Below are 17,644 nucleotides of genomic sequence, written 5' to 3' on the forward strand. Positions count from 1 at the left end.
TAATAATCATACTACAGAAAAAGTGTATCAATACAGTTCTTGCTGAAAATGAAATTTTTTATTGAATACCTTCCTAATAACCAGATTTAGATCACGCAGATTATAATTCCTAAGAGGTGTTGTGCTGCCTTTTCACCTCTGGCAAGCTAAAACCAAAGGTGACAGACTCGCAAAGTACAGCTCATCTGAGTTGGCACAATGCGATTGGCCTGCAACCCTCTTCTCTGGCCTGTGCAGCTCAGTCAAAATTCTTGCCTTCACAAAAAGTAGGTCAACGTTTCAGCATGCTGGTGCATGGATCAGCAATGTACAGTCGTGCCAAGAATGAGCTTAATCTCCGTCAATGATATAACGCTCAACAACTGCTGGCTTCATGGGGTTGGCGTAAACCCGTTGCCTTTCCACAGTAGATTTAGAAAATGGATGTCTAAATGTGTGATGGGCCAAGAGAGATACCCGAGGCTGGGCAGAGGCTGTCAATTTATAGCTCTCTAAATATACCAAGTGATAAAAGGGTTGAGCTGATAAATGTCTGCCTTCTTTCTTTTAGCTAGTTGCAGGAGAGGGACTACTCACCACTCGCCTGGTAACATCTTCGGCTAGTTGGTGACACCTATTCAGTTTTAAATGAATGATGTGACCATAATTATACTGAATTTGACACAAAAAAAAGAAAGGTATACATCTCAAGACCACAGAGTTTAATTTATGGAGACAAGGGGCCATATTCCAAACTTTATCATTTCAAACTGTACACTATCTGTAATGTAGTATCTATGCAGTTTCTCAGCAGAAATATTTCTCTTTTCCCATCTCTTTTTTGTATAATCTCTGTTCCAATTTGTCATTGTTCTTTTAGTCAGGATAAATTTGATAATATGATCACTTCAGATCATGATAAAATGCAAATGTATAAAGACCATAAAAGAGTGCCCTTTAAGTAAAATATTTTTTGTTATTCCAATTTGCAATTACAGTCAAGTGTGCCTTTGCCTTGTTAAAAGAATATAAAGATTCTGATATTCAGTTACAAACAATATAATACAATTAGTTTTTACTTATATTTAATTAAAAAACACAAAAACATATCCCTTCAAACAAAAAATAGTTTAGTATTATTTAACATCCAGATAAACCCTAATGAAGACATTTTTTCTATTTTCCGTTCATCACCATAGACAGAGATAAAAAGGAAAGTTTACATTTGTCACAGAGTGAAAGCAAGTGTCATAGGTGAACATTTTGTACTTTCTCATTAGTATCATGTATTTCTCTGAGCATCATATCAGTTCTTTGCACAAACTGTACAGCTATTGCCTAATAACACCCTTTCCCAGGAAAGACAGCTGAAAATATCCTTGGTGTCATACATTAGAAAAAAATCAGTCAGATTTGCCTCTGTTTCTGAAATAACAATTAATTAAGCTTATATTGTTTTTTTTCTGTAGATATTAGATAACTTGCAAAATAAGGAAGGTTATACATCATATAAGGTCATTTGTTTGTTATAGTAGCTTTTTCAAAGCATGCATGAGCCTGTTTCAGCTTAGAATCAGAGTTACAGTTTACATTTTGTTTATAAATTACATTTGTACATTTCTAAAGATTTGTTACAAACTACACTCAGCCTTATCTATCATTCAGTCAGCTGAACTAAGAGGTGTTTGCTTTCTGAAATGGAAATGGGAAACAGGTGAGACTGCTGTTCGTGGAGGAATTGTTTTTTTTGCATCTATTTCCACAAACACAGTCAACGATTTCCTGAAAATTTCCAGTAGCTGAAACTGCCTTTTAAGAATGTAAATATGACAAGCTAAGCTTCGTACAAAAGTCAAGAGTTATGAAGCATCGGAAAAAGGAACAGCAAACAATACTTCTATAAAAGGAACCACAATCGCACTGTTCTGAAGGCAGTTTTGTACACTTTGCCAATATTACTGCTATATGAGTGTAAAATAAATGTCTGAGTCCTTGACAAAAGCTAGAAAGAAATGTTACAAATAATAAAAAAGTCTCCTCTGAAGAATCTCAAGACCCTTAGCTTTCTTGGACAGCAGAACTTTAATTTTAAACAGTCTAGGAAAATGCCTTTTAAATTCTAAATTAAGACATTTCTGATTTCCTTTTGTAGAATCTGTTCACCTCTGTGCAGGGTGACCTTTGCTCCACTTACTGTACAGTGGTAAACAAAAGGAACAGGCACTGAGCATGCTCAGTATCCTCCACTGTGTGAAACTGTGCAGGAGGCTGGATCACGTGTTTGTTTCATGTTCTGATGTTATATAGCTTTACAGCACTTTTAGACTTGTCTGTTTATGAAAAATACATGGGGGGATGGGAGCTTGCAACATAACCCGCTGGCCATTTTATATTCGTTTTAGAGATAATATAAACAAATTACTCTAGGATATGAAGAAGCCATACTGTACATAGGTATACAAAAAGACATTGTTCCCCATAATGTTATTTTAGGAAGCCCTAAATCACAAAACATTTGGTTGTTTAAAAAAATCTGAATGGAAAAGAACTGTACAAAATAATTTTCATGCTCTTCTTATTTCATATTTCATGATTTCTGTATAACGTCTCCTCTTGATCTGCAGTTTCACGGGGCTGCTGGTGCAGAAATGCTGCTATGTGTCACCCAAGTGGTCTTGAACTTCAGTCGTGAATGAAATAGGACGTGAGGTTATATATATATTCTTATATGTAAAGTGCTTTGGGTCCCTTTGGAGTGAAAACCTCATTACAAATGCAAATAATTATCATTATTCCCTCTGATATACGGTAATTGTTTTTTGAGAAAATGCAGTAATCTTAAGGCAGTCACACACTTCATATTCTTGTGCCCTTCCTCTCCCTCAGCCTGCTGTGTCGGAGAGTGTTTTCTCTGCCCTTCTCCCTCTAACACAGGCATACGTGCACCTGCTGAAGGACTTTATCTCTGTTGTGGTGGATTTGTTTTGCACTTGGCAGACTATGGTGGCATGATTTACACTTTGTGACTGTGAAAGAAAGTGTATAACAACTTGTGGCGTCTCTTTGGTTTAAAATGAGCTTTTTCAAGGATTTGTGTGAAATCAGGTTCTAAAACCTTTGTTTCTAAAGCATGCAGGCAAAAAACCCCACAGGATTCTGCACGAGCCAGTCAGTAAATAAAGTCTCTGCATTGTTGTTCATATCACTGGAATTATAGTACTGATTGTGTAACATTCCTGGGTGTTCTTGTAATATTTTTATTGCATGCATGCAGAATGTTCTCCTTTTTTTGGTTGTTGTATTAAAACACCCCAGCACAAGGCATATTTTTCTTGCCCCTATTGAAATCCTTGGTGGTTGTTGCGTCATGGAAACATTGCAGCATCAAAATAAAAAGAAAGGAAACACCAGGAGGCTTATCAGCATGGATAACACTGAGCTTCCCAAAGTAGGAGAGGCCTAAATGTCTAAAACAAGGCCTACATAGTGTAAACGTGATATATTCTCTGCCTGTTATCATTTTGTATTGTTTTAGCTTCAGAAGCAGAAGCAGGGCTAGTGTTGGAATAGAAGGATACTATTTCATTAGTATCTTGTTCTCCTCTTCTAAATATCCCCATAGTCACCCAAACTCCACCTCATTGAAATGATCTGTCCCCTCAGATTGACAGTGTAGCAACACATTCATGTTCTGTCACTTTGCTTATAAGATATTGATTGCTTGTAATCAGCAGGGTGCTGTCTTCTTGCACTGACTTATTAGTAGAAAACATGAGCCTCTTAGGCTGTATTTTTTGCTGACCTTTCATAAACACCCAAGCCTGAGAGGAGGGTTTTTAGAAGAAAAGTTCGACTGTAGTCCCTCATCTGCTCACAGCTTCCTCTTATGCCTGTTGCTAGGATCTTGCAGAAAGTTAAAGGGGTGGCCTTTCTCATCCTCAGCCAATCATGAAATGTTTTTTTTTGCAGCTGAACAGAAAACCCTCTCTTGGTCTTCCTGAAGTGCTATGATCGGCCTTTCTCAGAGACAGTCTCTTGCTTATTCCCCTGTTGCAAATATGTTCGTAATTTACAGAAGACTGGAGCGAAGGAATCTTCAATAAAAGGAGAGAAAAAGAAGTACAGAGGTAAGGTTTGTGTTTTTCTTTAACACTGCTCCTTTGCAACTCTGCTGGAATTTGAAAGTGTACGGAGTGCAACCCTAAGAAAGCAGTCACTGCTGTATTATTCCCTTCTTTTGTTTATTATAGTGTGCTGTAACACCGCAAGCCAAATGGGTTAACTGTGAAACCCAATGCTTTCCTGTATGTTGGCATTTGATTTGAGTCTATTCAATGCAAGTAGTTTGGAAAACTGTGGACAACTTTCTAGACAAAGCTTTTAACATGTGGGGTATCACAGAAATGTTTAAAGATAAAACACAAGTCTGTTCAATTGCACAAGGGATTTTAAGAAGTAACCAAGGATCATGTACTTGTATACCTAATTCCTGAAAGGAAATGTTAACAGCCTTTTCTGGAGCATATTGACATGCCCTTAATGTTAGTTTTTTTTGTTTGTTATTAGATTATTTTGTAGTGATGTGTTATTTGCATTAGATCACTGTTGTTTACCAGGGGCTATATGGACTTTAGCTTTGATGTGTTGACTTTGTTATATCACAGTAGATTATAGATCCTGATGAGAACCATCTGGACTCAGTGTCTGCATTGCACATCATAACAGTTGATTAATCATTTACCCAGCCTGCTTCAGCTACTTTTCCTATTTTAGGTACTGTAAGTTGTAGGATATGAAAGTGTGTTTGCAAGACTCTTTACTCCAGGTTGAAATTTGCTTCACTGTTTCATGAAATAATTTACAGGCTGTGGAAGTTCTTACCTTAAGTCTAGGAAGGAGAGAACCAAGCCACTTTTGCCCCTGCTGTTCTAAATCATGATCATTCTTGAAATCTATATAGTGTATATCATCTGCACATCCTTCTTTTTCACATTTACTCTCTTGCATCCCATCTCCACCTTTAGAGCTACCCTTTGGTTAACTCCTCACTCTTCAGTGTAGTCCCAGCCTTCTTATCCTGTGTCCAAGGGGCTGGCCCTTAGCCTAGCAGGTTAAGCCAAATATTACAATACCTAAATACTCATTAAATCACCGCAAACACATTTTATTCCTGGGTGTTTAGTCCTCATTAAAAATATTAAAAGTACAGAATGTAAAAAAACAGAGAAAAACAAAGGTAGTGATGTGTTCTGGAGGGGCTCTGCCTTGTTTTACAATATAAATTGTTCAATTCCGTATAACGTTTTTTTCCCCGTCAATGTTTTTGTTTTTTCTTGGTTGCAAAAACCTTGACACTGCAGTAATTCACCCAGCCATTGAGTGTGAACAAGCTTGAAAAATCAGATAAATCTTTAATGATGTGGGGGCTCCTAAGCTTTTTCTGAAGCATGGTTACCAATACAATTCCAATTTCTCCTAAATAAAGACCTTTTAGGATTTTGAGATCACTTCTGGTTACTTTCTCAACTTTAAATGATCCCAGGAGTGAGGGTGTATTCAATTATGTTTATTTTTCTTTTTAAATTGGTGGTGTTTCACAGCGTACAGAGCACAGGAAATATTACTTGTGTTCATTATAGTAATATAGTTTGTGTTCATTATAGTAAGCATAGTATAGTAATCATTATAGTAAGAGGCCTGGAAGACATGTTTTCTGATCAACTTATCAACAAACTTATCACTCTATTAATTTATATTTTTATTTTTTTTAAATGTACTCAAAAGGGTTTTTGGATATTGAATCAATGTTTTGTCATAATTTTGATTTTGGTATGATACATTTGAGGGACTTTTGGCCTTACATAGGCCTCATTCGACAGTGTTGATTGTGCACGTGATGATATGATTTAAGCTTTTCAATGTCAAGCCCACTGAAAATCAAGGAAGAAAAGCACAGAAAGGAGCAAACATCCCCTGCTGAAAATGAGAACATTGTGTCACTTTTATGTTGGAACTGCACCTCAGGCGCACTTGTCTGTAATGAAAGTCCTGTTATCCTATATATCAAGGTTTTGTGTAGATCTGATTTACAAAGCAAGTGTGGAACGTGTAGAACTGTAGGTTGATTGTTATGTAAATCAGACTAATTGTTGAGGAGCACCAAGTCCGATAGTAGTGGCAGGAGTTTCTAGACACTACAGAGCTCTGCTGGTAGTGAATGATGGCAAGTGGGACATCATTCCAGAAAAATAATACACATCGCCATGCTAGTTGGCTTACATGCAAGGTGAGAAATAGACAGTTATGCCATGAATGCACTGATGACAAGACCTGAGCCCCAGTGTACATTTGTGTTATGAGCAGGGACAAGTAGAGGCATCTAGGGCTCAAAGACCAGTGAACAGGCACATGTTCGCCCAGGCTCTGCAATAGGAATGGGTCAGAATAACATACAGTATATGCTCTGTAACCTGATGCACAGTATATTTTACAGATGTACAGCATATATTGCACTTAAACAGTGGCCACACTTGCTACTAACTTGGCTACTGACTTTCAGAGTCATCCCTCAATTGATGACAAATGTTAATCAGTGTAATGAGTTTACCTAAGTCATGTCTGTTCAATAAAATGTTTTATTGCAGTTTTAAATGTTTCAGTGTTTTGATGTTTAATGTCAAGAACTGGTGGGAGAGAATTGTGTGTGTGTGTTTTTTTACCAGCAAGTTTTGTTTTCACCTCAGTAACGGAAGATTTGGGACCAGATTTTCCCCAACATGGCCACTGTCCCCTCTCCAGGTTGCCTCCTAGCAAGAAATCAGTTTTACAGAAGTAAGCTATGCTGTGCTGCAGCTGTCTATCTTTGGATAAAAAATACCTGGAACAGGAAAAGGCTTTCTTTATTTAAGGATTATGCAACAGCATTGGAAAAAGTGTTGCACAGAGTTCCACAAATATACCCTGTTTTGGCAGCTTTGTGACAACCAAGATTAGAAAGAAACACTCGTAGTTTTAACCCGTTTTGTGTCAATAAGTATTTTTGGCAATATCTAACCGGCAGTTTTGGATTAGATCTCTGTCATCTATTGGTAATTCACTTTACTTTCTTTTGCTGTTTTTTAGATAAAGCAAAGAGATCCACCTGTTGAGCCACTAATTAAAAAAGACAAGACAAAATAAAGTAGCAAAATCTGACAGACACTTCCTGCACATATGATTATTGAAAGAACAATGTGCCTGCATGTATACTGTATATTAACTCATGCATAAAGTGGGCCATTGCAAAATATGAAGGGGACAAGCAAAAAAAAAATCATACACTTCAATCTGTTACATAAAGATGCGATTCATTACATTAATGCTCTGTATGTTTTAAAACAAGTGTTATTTTCTCCTAGGCCGAATCAAATCTTCTTGCAGTCATTCCTCTGGGTGCTCATCTCAACTAAAAGAGACACAAGAGGCACTTTCCCTGAATACATCTCCATATCAAGGTAATGGTATCTATACCTGAAAGGCTTTCTTGTGGTTGGTATCCCCACCCAACACACTCCATCGTCTGTCTTCCTGTCTTCCAAACAGTCTTCCAAACAGTCACTAAGCAACCCCCCCACCAGCACTCTAGCCCTGTGAAATTTGTTTTAAAGAAGTTGTTGTTGCGCGGAAATGATATTTGCAGGTGGCTGCTTCAGTGTTTTCATCCAAAACACACTTTGCATCTGACTTCATTTTAGAGGAATGGTTACAATTACAAGCACTTGCGAACAAGGAAATCTTCTTCTTAGCACACCAAACGTCTGGGGTGGGGACAATATTGGAGAGGCTGGAAAATACTGAACTAAGTGACTCCTTAAACCAACCAATTACTTTGCCATAGAGATACTGGCTTTATCTTTGGTTCCTAGGCAGAGCCTTCCAGTTTAATAGTAAGCTGAACAAATGTGATAAAGGATCACTTGATTAACATGCTGCTTAGTGACTCCGAAAGTTGAGACGATTAAACATTAGCTGAAGCATGGTACTTAGTACAGGCTTTAAAGAAATCACCTTTTAGTATGAAAATCAGACTTCTTCCAGTCTCTATATGTGATCCTTTAAGAGATTTAAAAAGCTGCATTCAATTTGTACAGTGTTTCTTGTGGTACAGTACGTCACTCTTGGTCTTAAAGATTGAACAAAAAAAGCACTGTACTAAAAATATTTTTATAAAGAGCTTGAAAGTAAACTTGACTTGCTAGTTCAAGGCTTATACAATTTATAAGACACTTATTTTATCAACAAATGAGAATCCTTTATGCTTATGGACTTTTCTAACAGGACTGCCAGCCATAATGGACCGCCAGTGGTGGATGAACATGCTTTCAAGAAACACCCTGGACACAAAGAGTCTCAGCTCTGCTGAAAGAGGGATGAAGTAGAACTTCAAAAAAGTTGTCAGCCCTTCGAGGCAAAACTACCCAGACACTCCCATAGGACACCAACTAATAACGGGAGAAAGTTTTACCTCTAATTATTTTGCCAAGTCTTTGAAGGACTGAATGTCTTTCCATTTGGAAAACAAGGCAATAGTCCAAGATTCCAACTGTGTACTGGGGTAAAAAAAATGGATATCATCTTTGTGGATACAGGCTGGTTTATTTGATTAACTTCCTTTCAGCGCTTGACTGATTACGTTTTATAGATGTCCTGTTAGGCCACTGCACGTCTCAGTGGGTATGTTCTTCACCACTGTCACTGGGCTGAGAACAAGCAAACAGTGCCAGATTGTTGAGTCAGCATAAATGCAGTCACACGGTCTCCATTAAATGAGATGGAAAGTCCGTACAATGGGTTTGCTGATTTTAAATAACTCAGAAATGAACAATTTAAGCCTTTTAGTTGCAGAAAGCAAACCTTTTAACTCATTTGGCATCAGTTTGTTCTGCTTATGTGGCAATATTATGTAAAACAAAAACAATAATGAAGCTGCCATTTAAATACAAACTACAAAGAAGGAAAAGTTATGTCAATAATGAATGTAGTAACCCTTCAAACATCTTCCTGGAGGAAAAAAGTGTATCAATTCTAAAGAGTAAATTTTGTAAAGTTGTATATTGTAATGCTTATTAGCAACAGCTTTTAAATCTCTAACATTGCAAAAAGTGTTTGCTAAATATAGAATTGAGGATTAACTCATACTTTGCATTATCCAGTTTCAATCTTCCATGAAGTAGATTTTAAAATTCAGTTATAACATCATCTTAATGTTTAAGTGTAGTACATTCTTCTCCTGTATAAATCAGGGGCTTCATTTACTAACCCAAAATATTGTGACTATGTACATATGATAAAATGTATGGATATTGAAAATAAAAGTTTCTGTCTTTCATTTTTTAAAAGCTCACTTTAAAAAAAATGCTTCTTGACAGAGTACAAACACAGTAGGCCCACTTCCGCCAGACTTATGTATATAGTTTTAAAATCAGCCTGAAGCAGATGTCACATCTGAATCAGGACTAAAACCAATAAGTGATAGCTAATACTTTCATTCCTTTTATACAGCATCAAACTAAACTATGAAAATATTTCAATAAAAAAGGTGCACAGGTGATGTATACTCTTTAAACATACTGTACACCAATTGAACAAAGAAACATTTGAGAAACCAAACTACATTGTTTGCAATGAAGGGGCAACTCTTACATTAACAGGGATGGGAAAGTCATTTTGTTCCTCACAGGTTTTCAGCGTCGAAAACACACCAGCTAAGCTACTTTGGAACACAAGGACATCTGCTCTGCAACAGTTAAAGAAAACAACAGCAGCTGAGATTGTATTAGTGCTCGTTTCACACAGATGGCATCTTCAAATAGCAGGTCTGCAGAATTCAGGCAGGAGTAAGACAGGAGGTAGTCATCTAATCTCCACTGGTCCTTTGTATTTTCAGTATACCTTACCGTACAGTAAGCCTATTTTAATTAATACTGTAAACTCAGCGCATTAGCAGCCTAGCAGAATGCGATCAGAGTATTAAGATAGTCTCTGGACTCAACTTGTTTTGTTTTTTTTAAAACATGCTGTAGGAACAAATGTTCTGGTACAACGCACAACATCGGTTTACCTAAAATACTGGCTGCATAAAACTAAAGCACTGACGAGCTCCAGAGATAGAAAAGTACCAGAGAAAAAGACTGACAGACGCCATGATCAAACTCAATGTTATTTAGCACAGGGCACTAACAGAGGTTACTATGACAGTATGAATTCATCTGTGACAGAGGGATCTCTGTCACCGTCCGCAGATGGTACACTACACGACACACATTATCACTCTTAAGATACACACGTTCATGCATCCACTTTCCTGTCAGCTCGCTAGCTCACGAGGGTACACATTCGGGGCTTGGGTAGCAGTTTCCCATTTCATACACGCAAAACATAACCACATTTTATTTCGAAATGAGTTCCTATTATCTGTAGAAACTCAGACACAAACTCTGAAGGTCTAACGTTATGTTTTCTGTTTGTTTGTACTTAGCTGTGTGAGAATGCTCTGTCTTCTTTTTCCATGTTGTTGCAGTCTGACTTCCAGGTATGGTGGCCTCATTGGTCCAAACCCGACACGTCTTTTCAGCTTGGCTTTGTAGTGTCAAGGCTGAGTGGTGCATGCGCACATTTTCCAGTAAAGGAAGTACCATTTTTACAGATACAGTTAAAAATGTGTCAAATGTTTTGTTCGGGGTTGGGGTTTTTTTGTACATTCTCTATATTTTACTGTTTAAAGGAATAAATGGATTGCTATGGCTGGAAATAAGTTTATGATGGAAAATGCAGCTCAATCATTCTTATGTAACAGTGGTACAGTCCGAGGGGGCAGGGCTATACTGTACCTTTTTAGGAGGCGTCTTCGCTAAGCTAAAGGGGAGCTGATAGTACTTAAATGTGGTGGGACTCCTGGTTTGTAATTCTTAGAGAAAGGGTTAATTTTTTTTTGTGTATATTTGTTCCATCTATATATAATTGCTTTAGTTTGTGGGGAGCACTGTCCTAATAAATCATCACTTTTGCACCTAGGTGCTATTGCAGCTGAGCCATCGTTCCGTTTTAAAAGAACTTACTTGGGCACCCCTCCCTGTGACAACATCATACCATTTTAATTAGGCAAAGAAGTATATCTGCCCTTCACCTCAATGAAAAAGGGATTTTTCCCACAGGTTGTTTAACCTTAGCCGACCTGGATCAATAGGACTTTGCACTTCTGATCCCCCTTCCTCACAGAGCCAGGAAAGACACACAGGCACGGGCAGCATGTGTTAATGTGCACCAGGATAGCCGCCATTATCCATCTTGATTGGATTGCCAGTGCTCAGCACGAGGGGCAAAGCTCTCTGGAATAAACGCTGCCATCGCCTCAAATAAACCAAGAGAACTGTCAAGAGGAGCAATATAGATTTTTATCACCACAAAACTTAAAGGTTTTGGGGAGAGCGGGGGGGGTTCTGCTACTATATCCTGAAAAATAGATGCCAGGGGGTTTAAAAGAACTGCCAGATAAAGCAAATACTGTGAATGCAGTGCTTGCAATTGCACTCAGTTCTTAGACTGAGCTGGCACACTCACATTTATGCAAACTCTATGCTAGAAGCGGTCTGATAAGCTTCTCTTAAGTACATTCAGGATGTTCTACACAACATAACTCCAAGGTGGTCTCGTTTGTGTGGTGGGGTTAAAATGATATTCAAGGAAGACAGTGCAGTGTTTCGCATGGCTGCCTCCCAGCACTAGGGTCCTGGGTTCAATTCCTGGGGTGCCTGCTGCCCGTGTACAGCCTGCATGCTCTACCCGTGTTTGAATGAGCTTCCTTCAGATGCTCCAGTGCCCTCCCACAGGCCAGAGACAAAATGGTAAGATAACGGTCTTCTGGCAAAACTGGCCCTGGTGAAGGTTTGTTTGTGTCATGTGTGCCCTTCATCCCATCCAGGGTGTATCCTGCCTAGCGCCCACTGCTTTCTGAAATAGGCTCCAGCTCTCCCACGACCCCGCATCAGATAAAGCGGTTTAAAAAAAAATAAATGGATGGTCTTTTCAGCATTGCAAAGAAGCAGGTGACACACTTAAGTAGGCTGCTTGAGGCTATTTTATTAATCTGCAAACACAGGATGACAAAGTGATAGTATGGTTATAAATGTGTTACAGATGTAAAAAGATAAAAAGGTGTCTTTTTTTTCGTCTTTTTTTTTTTTACTTTTATGTTAGCATTTTTAAAAAAAAAGGACTAAAGCAGCCTAAACTAATCTACGGTAAAAATGGGTTGCTCCGCCACCTAGCGTTGTCCCGTTCTGCCCCGGCTTCAGGCAGAACTCCCGGCCTCCGGCTTGCCAGACTCGCTGGCATCACTGAGCTGCCTCTTCATCACCTCCTGGGCCAGCCCACAGGTCACCTTCTCATTGGTCACGCTGAAGGTCCCCGAGCTACGAGACAGGCAGGACAACGGGTGAGAAGCCGCCAAGAAAGCTTGAACTGAAATGGTTAATAACACCACTAAATCCTTAAACCACCACTTACAAACCCCATAAACAAAAATGGCCTAGCTAAAAACTAGGCTATGTATGATTAATTTGCATTCCTGATCATTCTACTCACTTCTGAGGAGATTCAGTAAGTGTGGTCATAGTTGGTTGGTTATGCTTCCCAAAGAAGAAGCTGGACCACCAGTGTCCAGGATCTTGGTGTTTGGGCAGACCTGTGAACAGGCAAGAGGATTCAAGGTCTTCATTTTAGCTCCATGTGCACTGTAATTAGTTACACACAAACATGCCCAGGATTATCTTAAATCATAAGCAGAATAAGGAGGAAACAATTTCCCAGTATCCAAAATAAGATCAACCGCCCATTTTCAGACAGAAATTAATGGCAAGGTGTCTAATCTGTATAGCCATGAATGAGAGCCCAGTGAGAGGCCAAGGTAAGTCCTATGCTGTCTGCTCCCTTTGAGTCAAGGCATCCAACAGCAAACAATGCCCTATCTAAGACTGAACACTCAAAACTAACTCGACATCCTGCAAGCAGCCAAACAACCAGCCCCAGGCACTACACATGCTTAAGAAGCGATACTGCACGAGGAATAAGGCAGCCAAAAACCAAATCTGAACCTCCACTCCTCACTCTCAGCCAGGTTCTTAAGCAGAATCTGAGAACTGTTTCACCCTTCTGACACAGGAAATAAAAAATGGAGACACTTCTGTGTGATGAACTCTACACCTCCAGGTTCTTCCTAAGATGCAAATCTTACCAGGATGATGTGGAATGACCTCCCCAGCATACTCCGAACTTCCACAGGAGCTGTTACTTGAGGTGGAACCTAAACGCCCTGGAATGAATAGATTCTATAAGGATGCATATCGGACAACAGCCCACTTCCGACTAGATCTCTTCAATAAGACAACAGTATTATAAAGGAGGCGACAGGACAGGGGTACACAGTCCACTTCAATGTCACGTTTAGTATAGGCAGGGCACGAATCATACGATTGAACTATAATTTATTCATAGTCCTTGGTAAGCCATCGTGCCAAACTGGAGTAATGGAATTGATTGGGAAGGTCTGCTGTCAGCACTAGGGGTTAGTCCTTTAGTCCGTATGGGTCAAAGCAACTTACTCCTGTAGTAGTCATGGGTTGCGATGAGTGAGCCACTTGATGGGATTGCGGCCATCCTTCAGATCTTTCTTCACTGTACTTTGATGGTAAACCCTGGAATGACATCGTTGACAAGGGAAAAGTGGCTGTAATTGACACATGCCTGGTATATTAATTGAATACAGATTAGCAGAAACCGCACGTGTTTGAAGCTGGTCGGCTTTATAAAACAAGGATTTTCTTGCCACATGCTTCCCTGTGAGCCACACAGAAGTTTTAAGTATGTTCTCAACACAAGACGCATTCAACAGGAATCCTGACATCCCTTATTGCGATTAATCATCTTTAGAACCTAATGTTGATCCAAGTCAGATCAAGGTGACCGCTACTTCAGGAAAAATAAAATAGCACAGCTATAGCTACTGTATGAAAAAAAACAGCTAAGACATTAAACAATAGCGCAAACAGGGTTTGATGTTGAAAGATGCTCATTATTACATCTTTCCACAGAAGAAAAAAAACTAACACTGTTAGCACAACGTAAGGGCTGTAACTATGCAACAGTACCGCAGTGTTGCACAACCAACCAACAAGTCCCAGCATTCCACATCGAGCAGAACAGTGTGAGGTTACACAGGAACAGCTGGGCACTCCAGTCTGCTCCCCTACCCCCAAAATTGGACAGGAAGGGACTGCCAACAACTGTACCGTTTCCAAGTTCTTGGACAACTCGGAGGCAGTAATATAATATTCATTACATTTGGATACACTGGCAAACAAAGCTTGAATAGAATAAATTCAATATCCTGTGCCACTACCTACCACGGTTTTAAGAAACTGTGTGCCCTATTATAAACAACGTAGGTGTTATGCAAGTCCATGCAACGGTACAGATGTCCTGGGCTAGGAAAAATGTGTCCAGCTTGCGTTTTCGTATGGACAAGACATTTCAAAAACAGGGAAAAAAACGAACAGTAGAAACAAAGGTAAATAAAACCCCTTTATTGTTTAAACAGTATTAAAGAAACAGCTAAACAAAAGTAACCCACTTTCTTTAAAACAGAAACAAGCCACGGGCTGAGACCAAGTGTGGAGTTTATTAATGATTAGCTACACTGAAAAAATGGGATTATCCTAACAAGCGCAATATAATCTGAAGAGAGATTTGCAAGCGAGGATTTGAAATTTAGGACAGGAGACGATAGCATTATTTGTTGACAGACTCGGGGTCTAAATTAAAATACACCTTACCTCGTCAATTTAAAGCTTTTTACTACTCAGTGCCGGGGAGATGATAATAAGCCTTGATATAGAGTTATGAATGTTGAAATTCATACTATATATCACCAAGCTGAAAAAAAAACAGAATCAGTTTTAAACAACGGTACTCTGAGAAATAAAACACATGATCTTAAAATATGTAGAACATGACTCCTCCAAATTTGAAACGATTTTCTACAATCAAGAGAGCAACTTAACATACACAGTAGAAAGTCCAATGTCAAGTTAACAAACTGGGGACCCCCATGAACTCACAAAATTTACTCGATTATAAAGACTGCACTTTCAATAAAAAGCATCACACGCCGTGCCAGTAGAAATAAGTTGTCATAAAATACTGCGGTAATATGACACTTTTTAAAGCAAATACATGTTAATATACATAAAATGTCGGCACTATCCTTCACAACAAACCCATTTCCTTGCCACTTCCTTCTCAGGGCTCAGAGCCGTCACGTACAGCATGAACTCTAAAGCAGCCCAAAACTCTTAAATTATAGACTAAATCTCGAAATAGCTTCAGTCCCACTCTTAACATAATTAAACCAATTTTCAAATTATACCCCGCGAACTCCATACAATGCAATAGTTTATCCACACAGGTTTATAATTACAATGCCCTACCCACCAGATTAAACCAGTTTAATGTATAATGGCTCCCCTTCTCCTCCATTTTGACTCCATTTTTAGCTCACATTATTACAAAGGCAGACACGACATCTTCTCTATCTCCCCCTCACCCACACGCTTACCTGATTCTTAACTCGTTGGTGGTGCTGATCTTGAACTGCACACCGAATCTAAGATCTCAGTTGGCAAGGCTCGGGAAAATAAACGCTAGGCGACGGGGCCCATTTGAAATGATGATTTTGGGTAAAACCCTCCACGTCCTTTGCAAGGCTCAGCTACACTGTACCTTCTGTCTCCTTGCGCTCAGAGCACGCTCTTATATGCTGTGGGGGGGGGGGGGTGACGTCATCGGCTGATGGCTCAGACTGCGGGGAGGCGGAGAGTTTCTTCTGCTCCGGGACTGACAGAGAAGGGGAGCAGGGCTGTGGGGCTGTGAGAAAGTGTTGGGTGACACTGTGACTACTGATAAAAAATAAAACAGAAGAACAGCCGGACACCGCCGCTAAAGTCGCGATTGGCTCCTTGCTAGTTGAGGTCATTTAAACAAAAAAAAAATCCCTGTTTGTGCACAAGGCTTAACCACTATCTAGCCAACTGCACACATATCCGACATTAACACCAACTATTTATCTTCTGTTACGTTCGCTTCAATAGAGGTCTTTTTCATTGCTCCGGCATTTTGCTTCTTCTATTTTCGAACCCAATGTAATTATACACAATGATTATTCGTTATAATACTGATGTTATTATGAAGCATTTTGTACTAATTCACTAGAGGAAACTTCCCCGTGCTAAATGCCATTAGCAGAAACAAAAATAACACCACTAATATGGAACACAAGTCTTGAGCTCCACATAGGTGGCGAGCAGGGCGATTGTAACGCACAACTTCCCTGGTGGTCTAGTGGTTAGGATTCGGCGCTCTCACCGCCGCGGCCCGGGTTCGATTCCCGGTCAGGGAATGGTTGGTCTTTTATTAATTCTAATACAATAATATCAACAACTGTATGATTTGATGCTTTAATTTAAAAGCAGTTTAAATTTTAAATTAAACCCGAATGTGCGGGAATGATGTTTTCGCTATACTGTATTGCCACCTGCTGTGTATTTATTGAACAACTCTTAACATGAAGGTTTGTATCAGGGGCGTAGCCAAAAAATTGATTTTTGGGTGGGCCTGCGCAAAGGTGGGTGGCCCGGGCTCTAACTGACCGTCCTGCCAGCATAGGGGCACCCTTCCAATATGCAATGCAGTCTTCGAGCGGTATATACAAACAGCAGAATTAGCGGAACCTTATTTATTATAATAATAATAATAATAATAATAATAATAACAACATCACTTTATTACAATTTCTTGCATTAGGAATTATCTTTTCGCATACCCCAGCTTGCTCTCCATGAGACATGAATAACATCAATAAAGTGATTATTATTATTATTATTTCAGTTGTGATCTTTTGATCAGTTGACCCCAGACTTTGCAGCCTTTACACACATAAACAGTCTTACATTTAGGGAGGAGTTACTATGTTAGTTCATTGGTTTAGGTGTTTTCTTTTAATTTTTAACCATGTTCTCGAAAATGTACCGCTTGTCCTTTCATTGGTGAAGAGACACCAGTTTCCAAATTACCGCTGGTACAACACGAGAGCCCATATTCACATTTTTAGGTGTTAGTTTCAAGATCGATATAATTTAACAATAAAAAATAAAATTGAAAGCACGAGCATGATAATATAATTATCATAGACTTTACATTTCTATTCATTTTTTAAGTACAAAGCAGAAGGTGTTTCCCCTACCTTAAATATATACGATTAAAATTGTTCAAATATCTGTAATATTTCATTACAGAAAGCAGCGGAGACAGTTAAATTGCAAATATAAAATGTATTTATTTCGAATAGAACGGGACACTGTGAATCAATAAAGACGTTAAAAAAATAAGCCGATGTAGTTATTTTACAAAGAAGTAAATCACTTTAAAACTAGATTCTCATTGACTGTAAACAAGCAGATCCTGCAGGTGCTGCTGGCTTGAACAGCTCTCAGCCCCGTGATTGGCTAAACCCCCGAACAGTTCGGGCCGCGATTGGGTGAAGAGTGAGAATCGACACTCTGATTGGGTAAAGCGC

At 39.1% G+C, this 17,644-nt stretch overlaps 2 protein-coding genes and 1 non-coding gene across 3 annotated transcripts; 2 read left to right on the forward strand and 1 right to left on the reverse strand.

The window, feature by feature from the left end:
* Positions 1 to 3,981: 3,981 nt before the first annotated feature.
* On the forward strand, positions 3,982 to 9,332 carry LOC148817928 (pancreatic progenitor cell differentiation and proliferation factor-like protein). Its single transcript, XM_088937130.1, has 4 exons — positions 3,982 to 4,106; positions 6,723 to 6,810; positions 7,377 to 7,472; positions 8,296 to 9,332. The coding sequence occupies exons 2-4, from the start codon at positions 6,756 to 6,758 to the stop codon at positions 8,394 to 8,396; spliced, it is 252 nt and encodes an 83-aa protein (XP_088793256.1). The 5' UTR covers positions 3,982 to 4,106; positions 6,723 to 6,755; the 3' UTR covers positions 8,397 to 9,332.
* Positions 9,333 to 12,071: 2,739 nt separating this feature from the next.
* On the reverse strand, positions 12,072 to 15,710 carry LOC148817929 (pancreatic progenitor cell differentiation and proliferation factor A-like). Its single transcript, XM_088937129.1, has 6 exons — positions 15,629 to 15,710; positions 14,847 to 14,946; positions 13,617 to 13,709; positions 13,250 to 13,327; positions 12,601 to 12,700; positions 12,072 to 12,428 (listed from the first exon to the last, which is right to left on the reverse strand). The coding sequence occupies exons 3-6, from the start codon at positions 13,669 to 13,671 to the stop codon at positions 12,308 to 12,310; spliced, it is 354 nt and encodes a 117-aa protein (XP_088793255.1). The 5' UTR covers positions 13,672 to 13,709; positions 14,847 to 14,946; positions 15,629 to 15,710; the 3' UTR covers positions 12,072 to 12,307.
* Positions 15,711 to 16,396: 686 nt separating this feature from the next.
* Positions 16,397 to 16,468, forward strand: trnae-cuc (transfer RNA glutamic acid (anticodon CUC)). Its single transcript has one exon. It is a non-coding gene; the product is annotated as a tRNA-Glu (tRNA).
* The last annotated feature ends 1,176 nt before the right edge of the window (positions 16,469 to 17,644 follow it).

The sequence above is a fragment of the Atractosteus spatula genome, chromosome 19 (assembly GCF_055471065.1).
Source record: "Atractosteus spatula isolate fAtrSpa1 chromosome 19, fAtrSpa1.hap1, whole genome shotgun sequence".
Lineage (NCBI taxonomy): Eukaryota > Metazoa > Chordata > Actinopteri > Semionotiformes > Lepisosteidae > Atractosteus > Atractosteus spatula.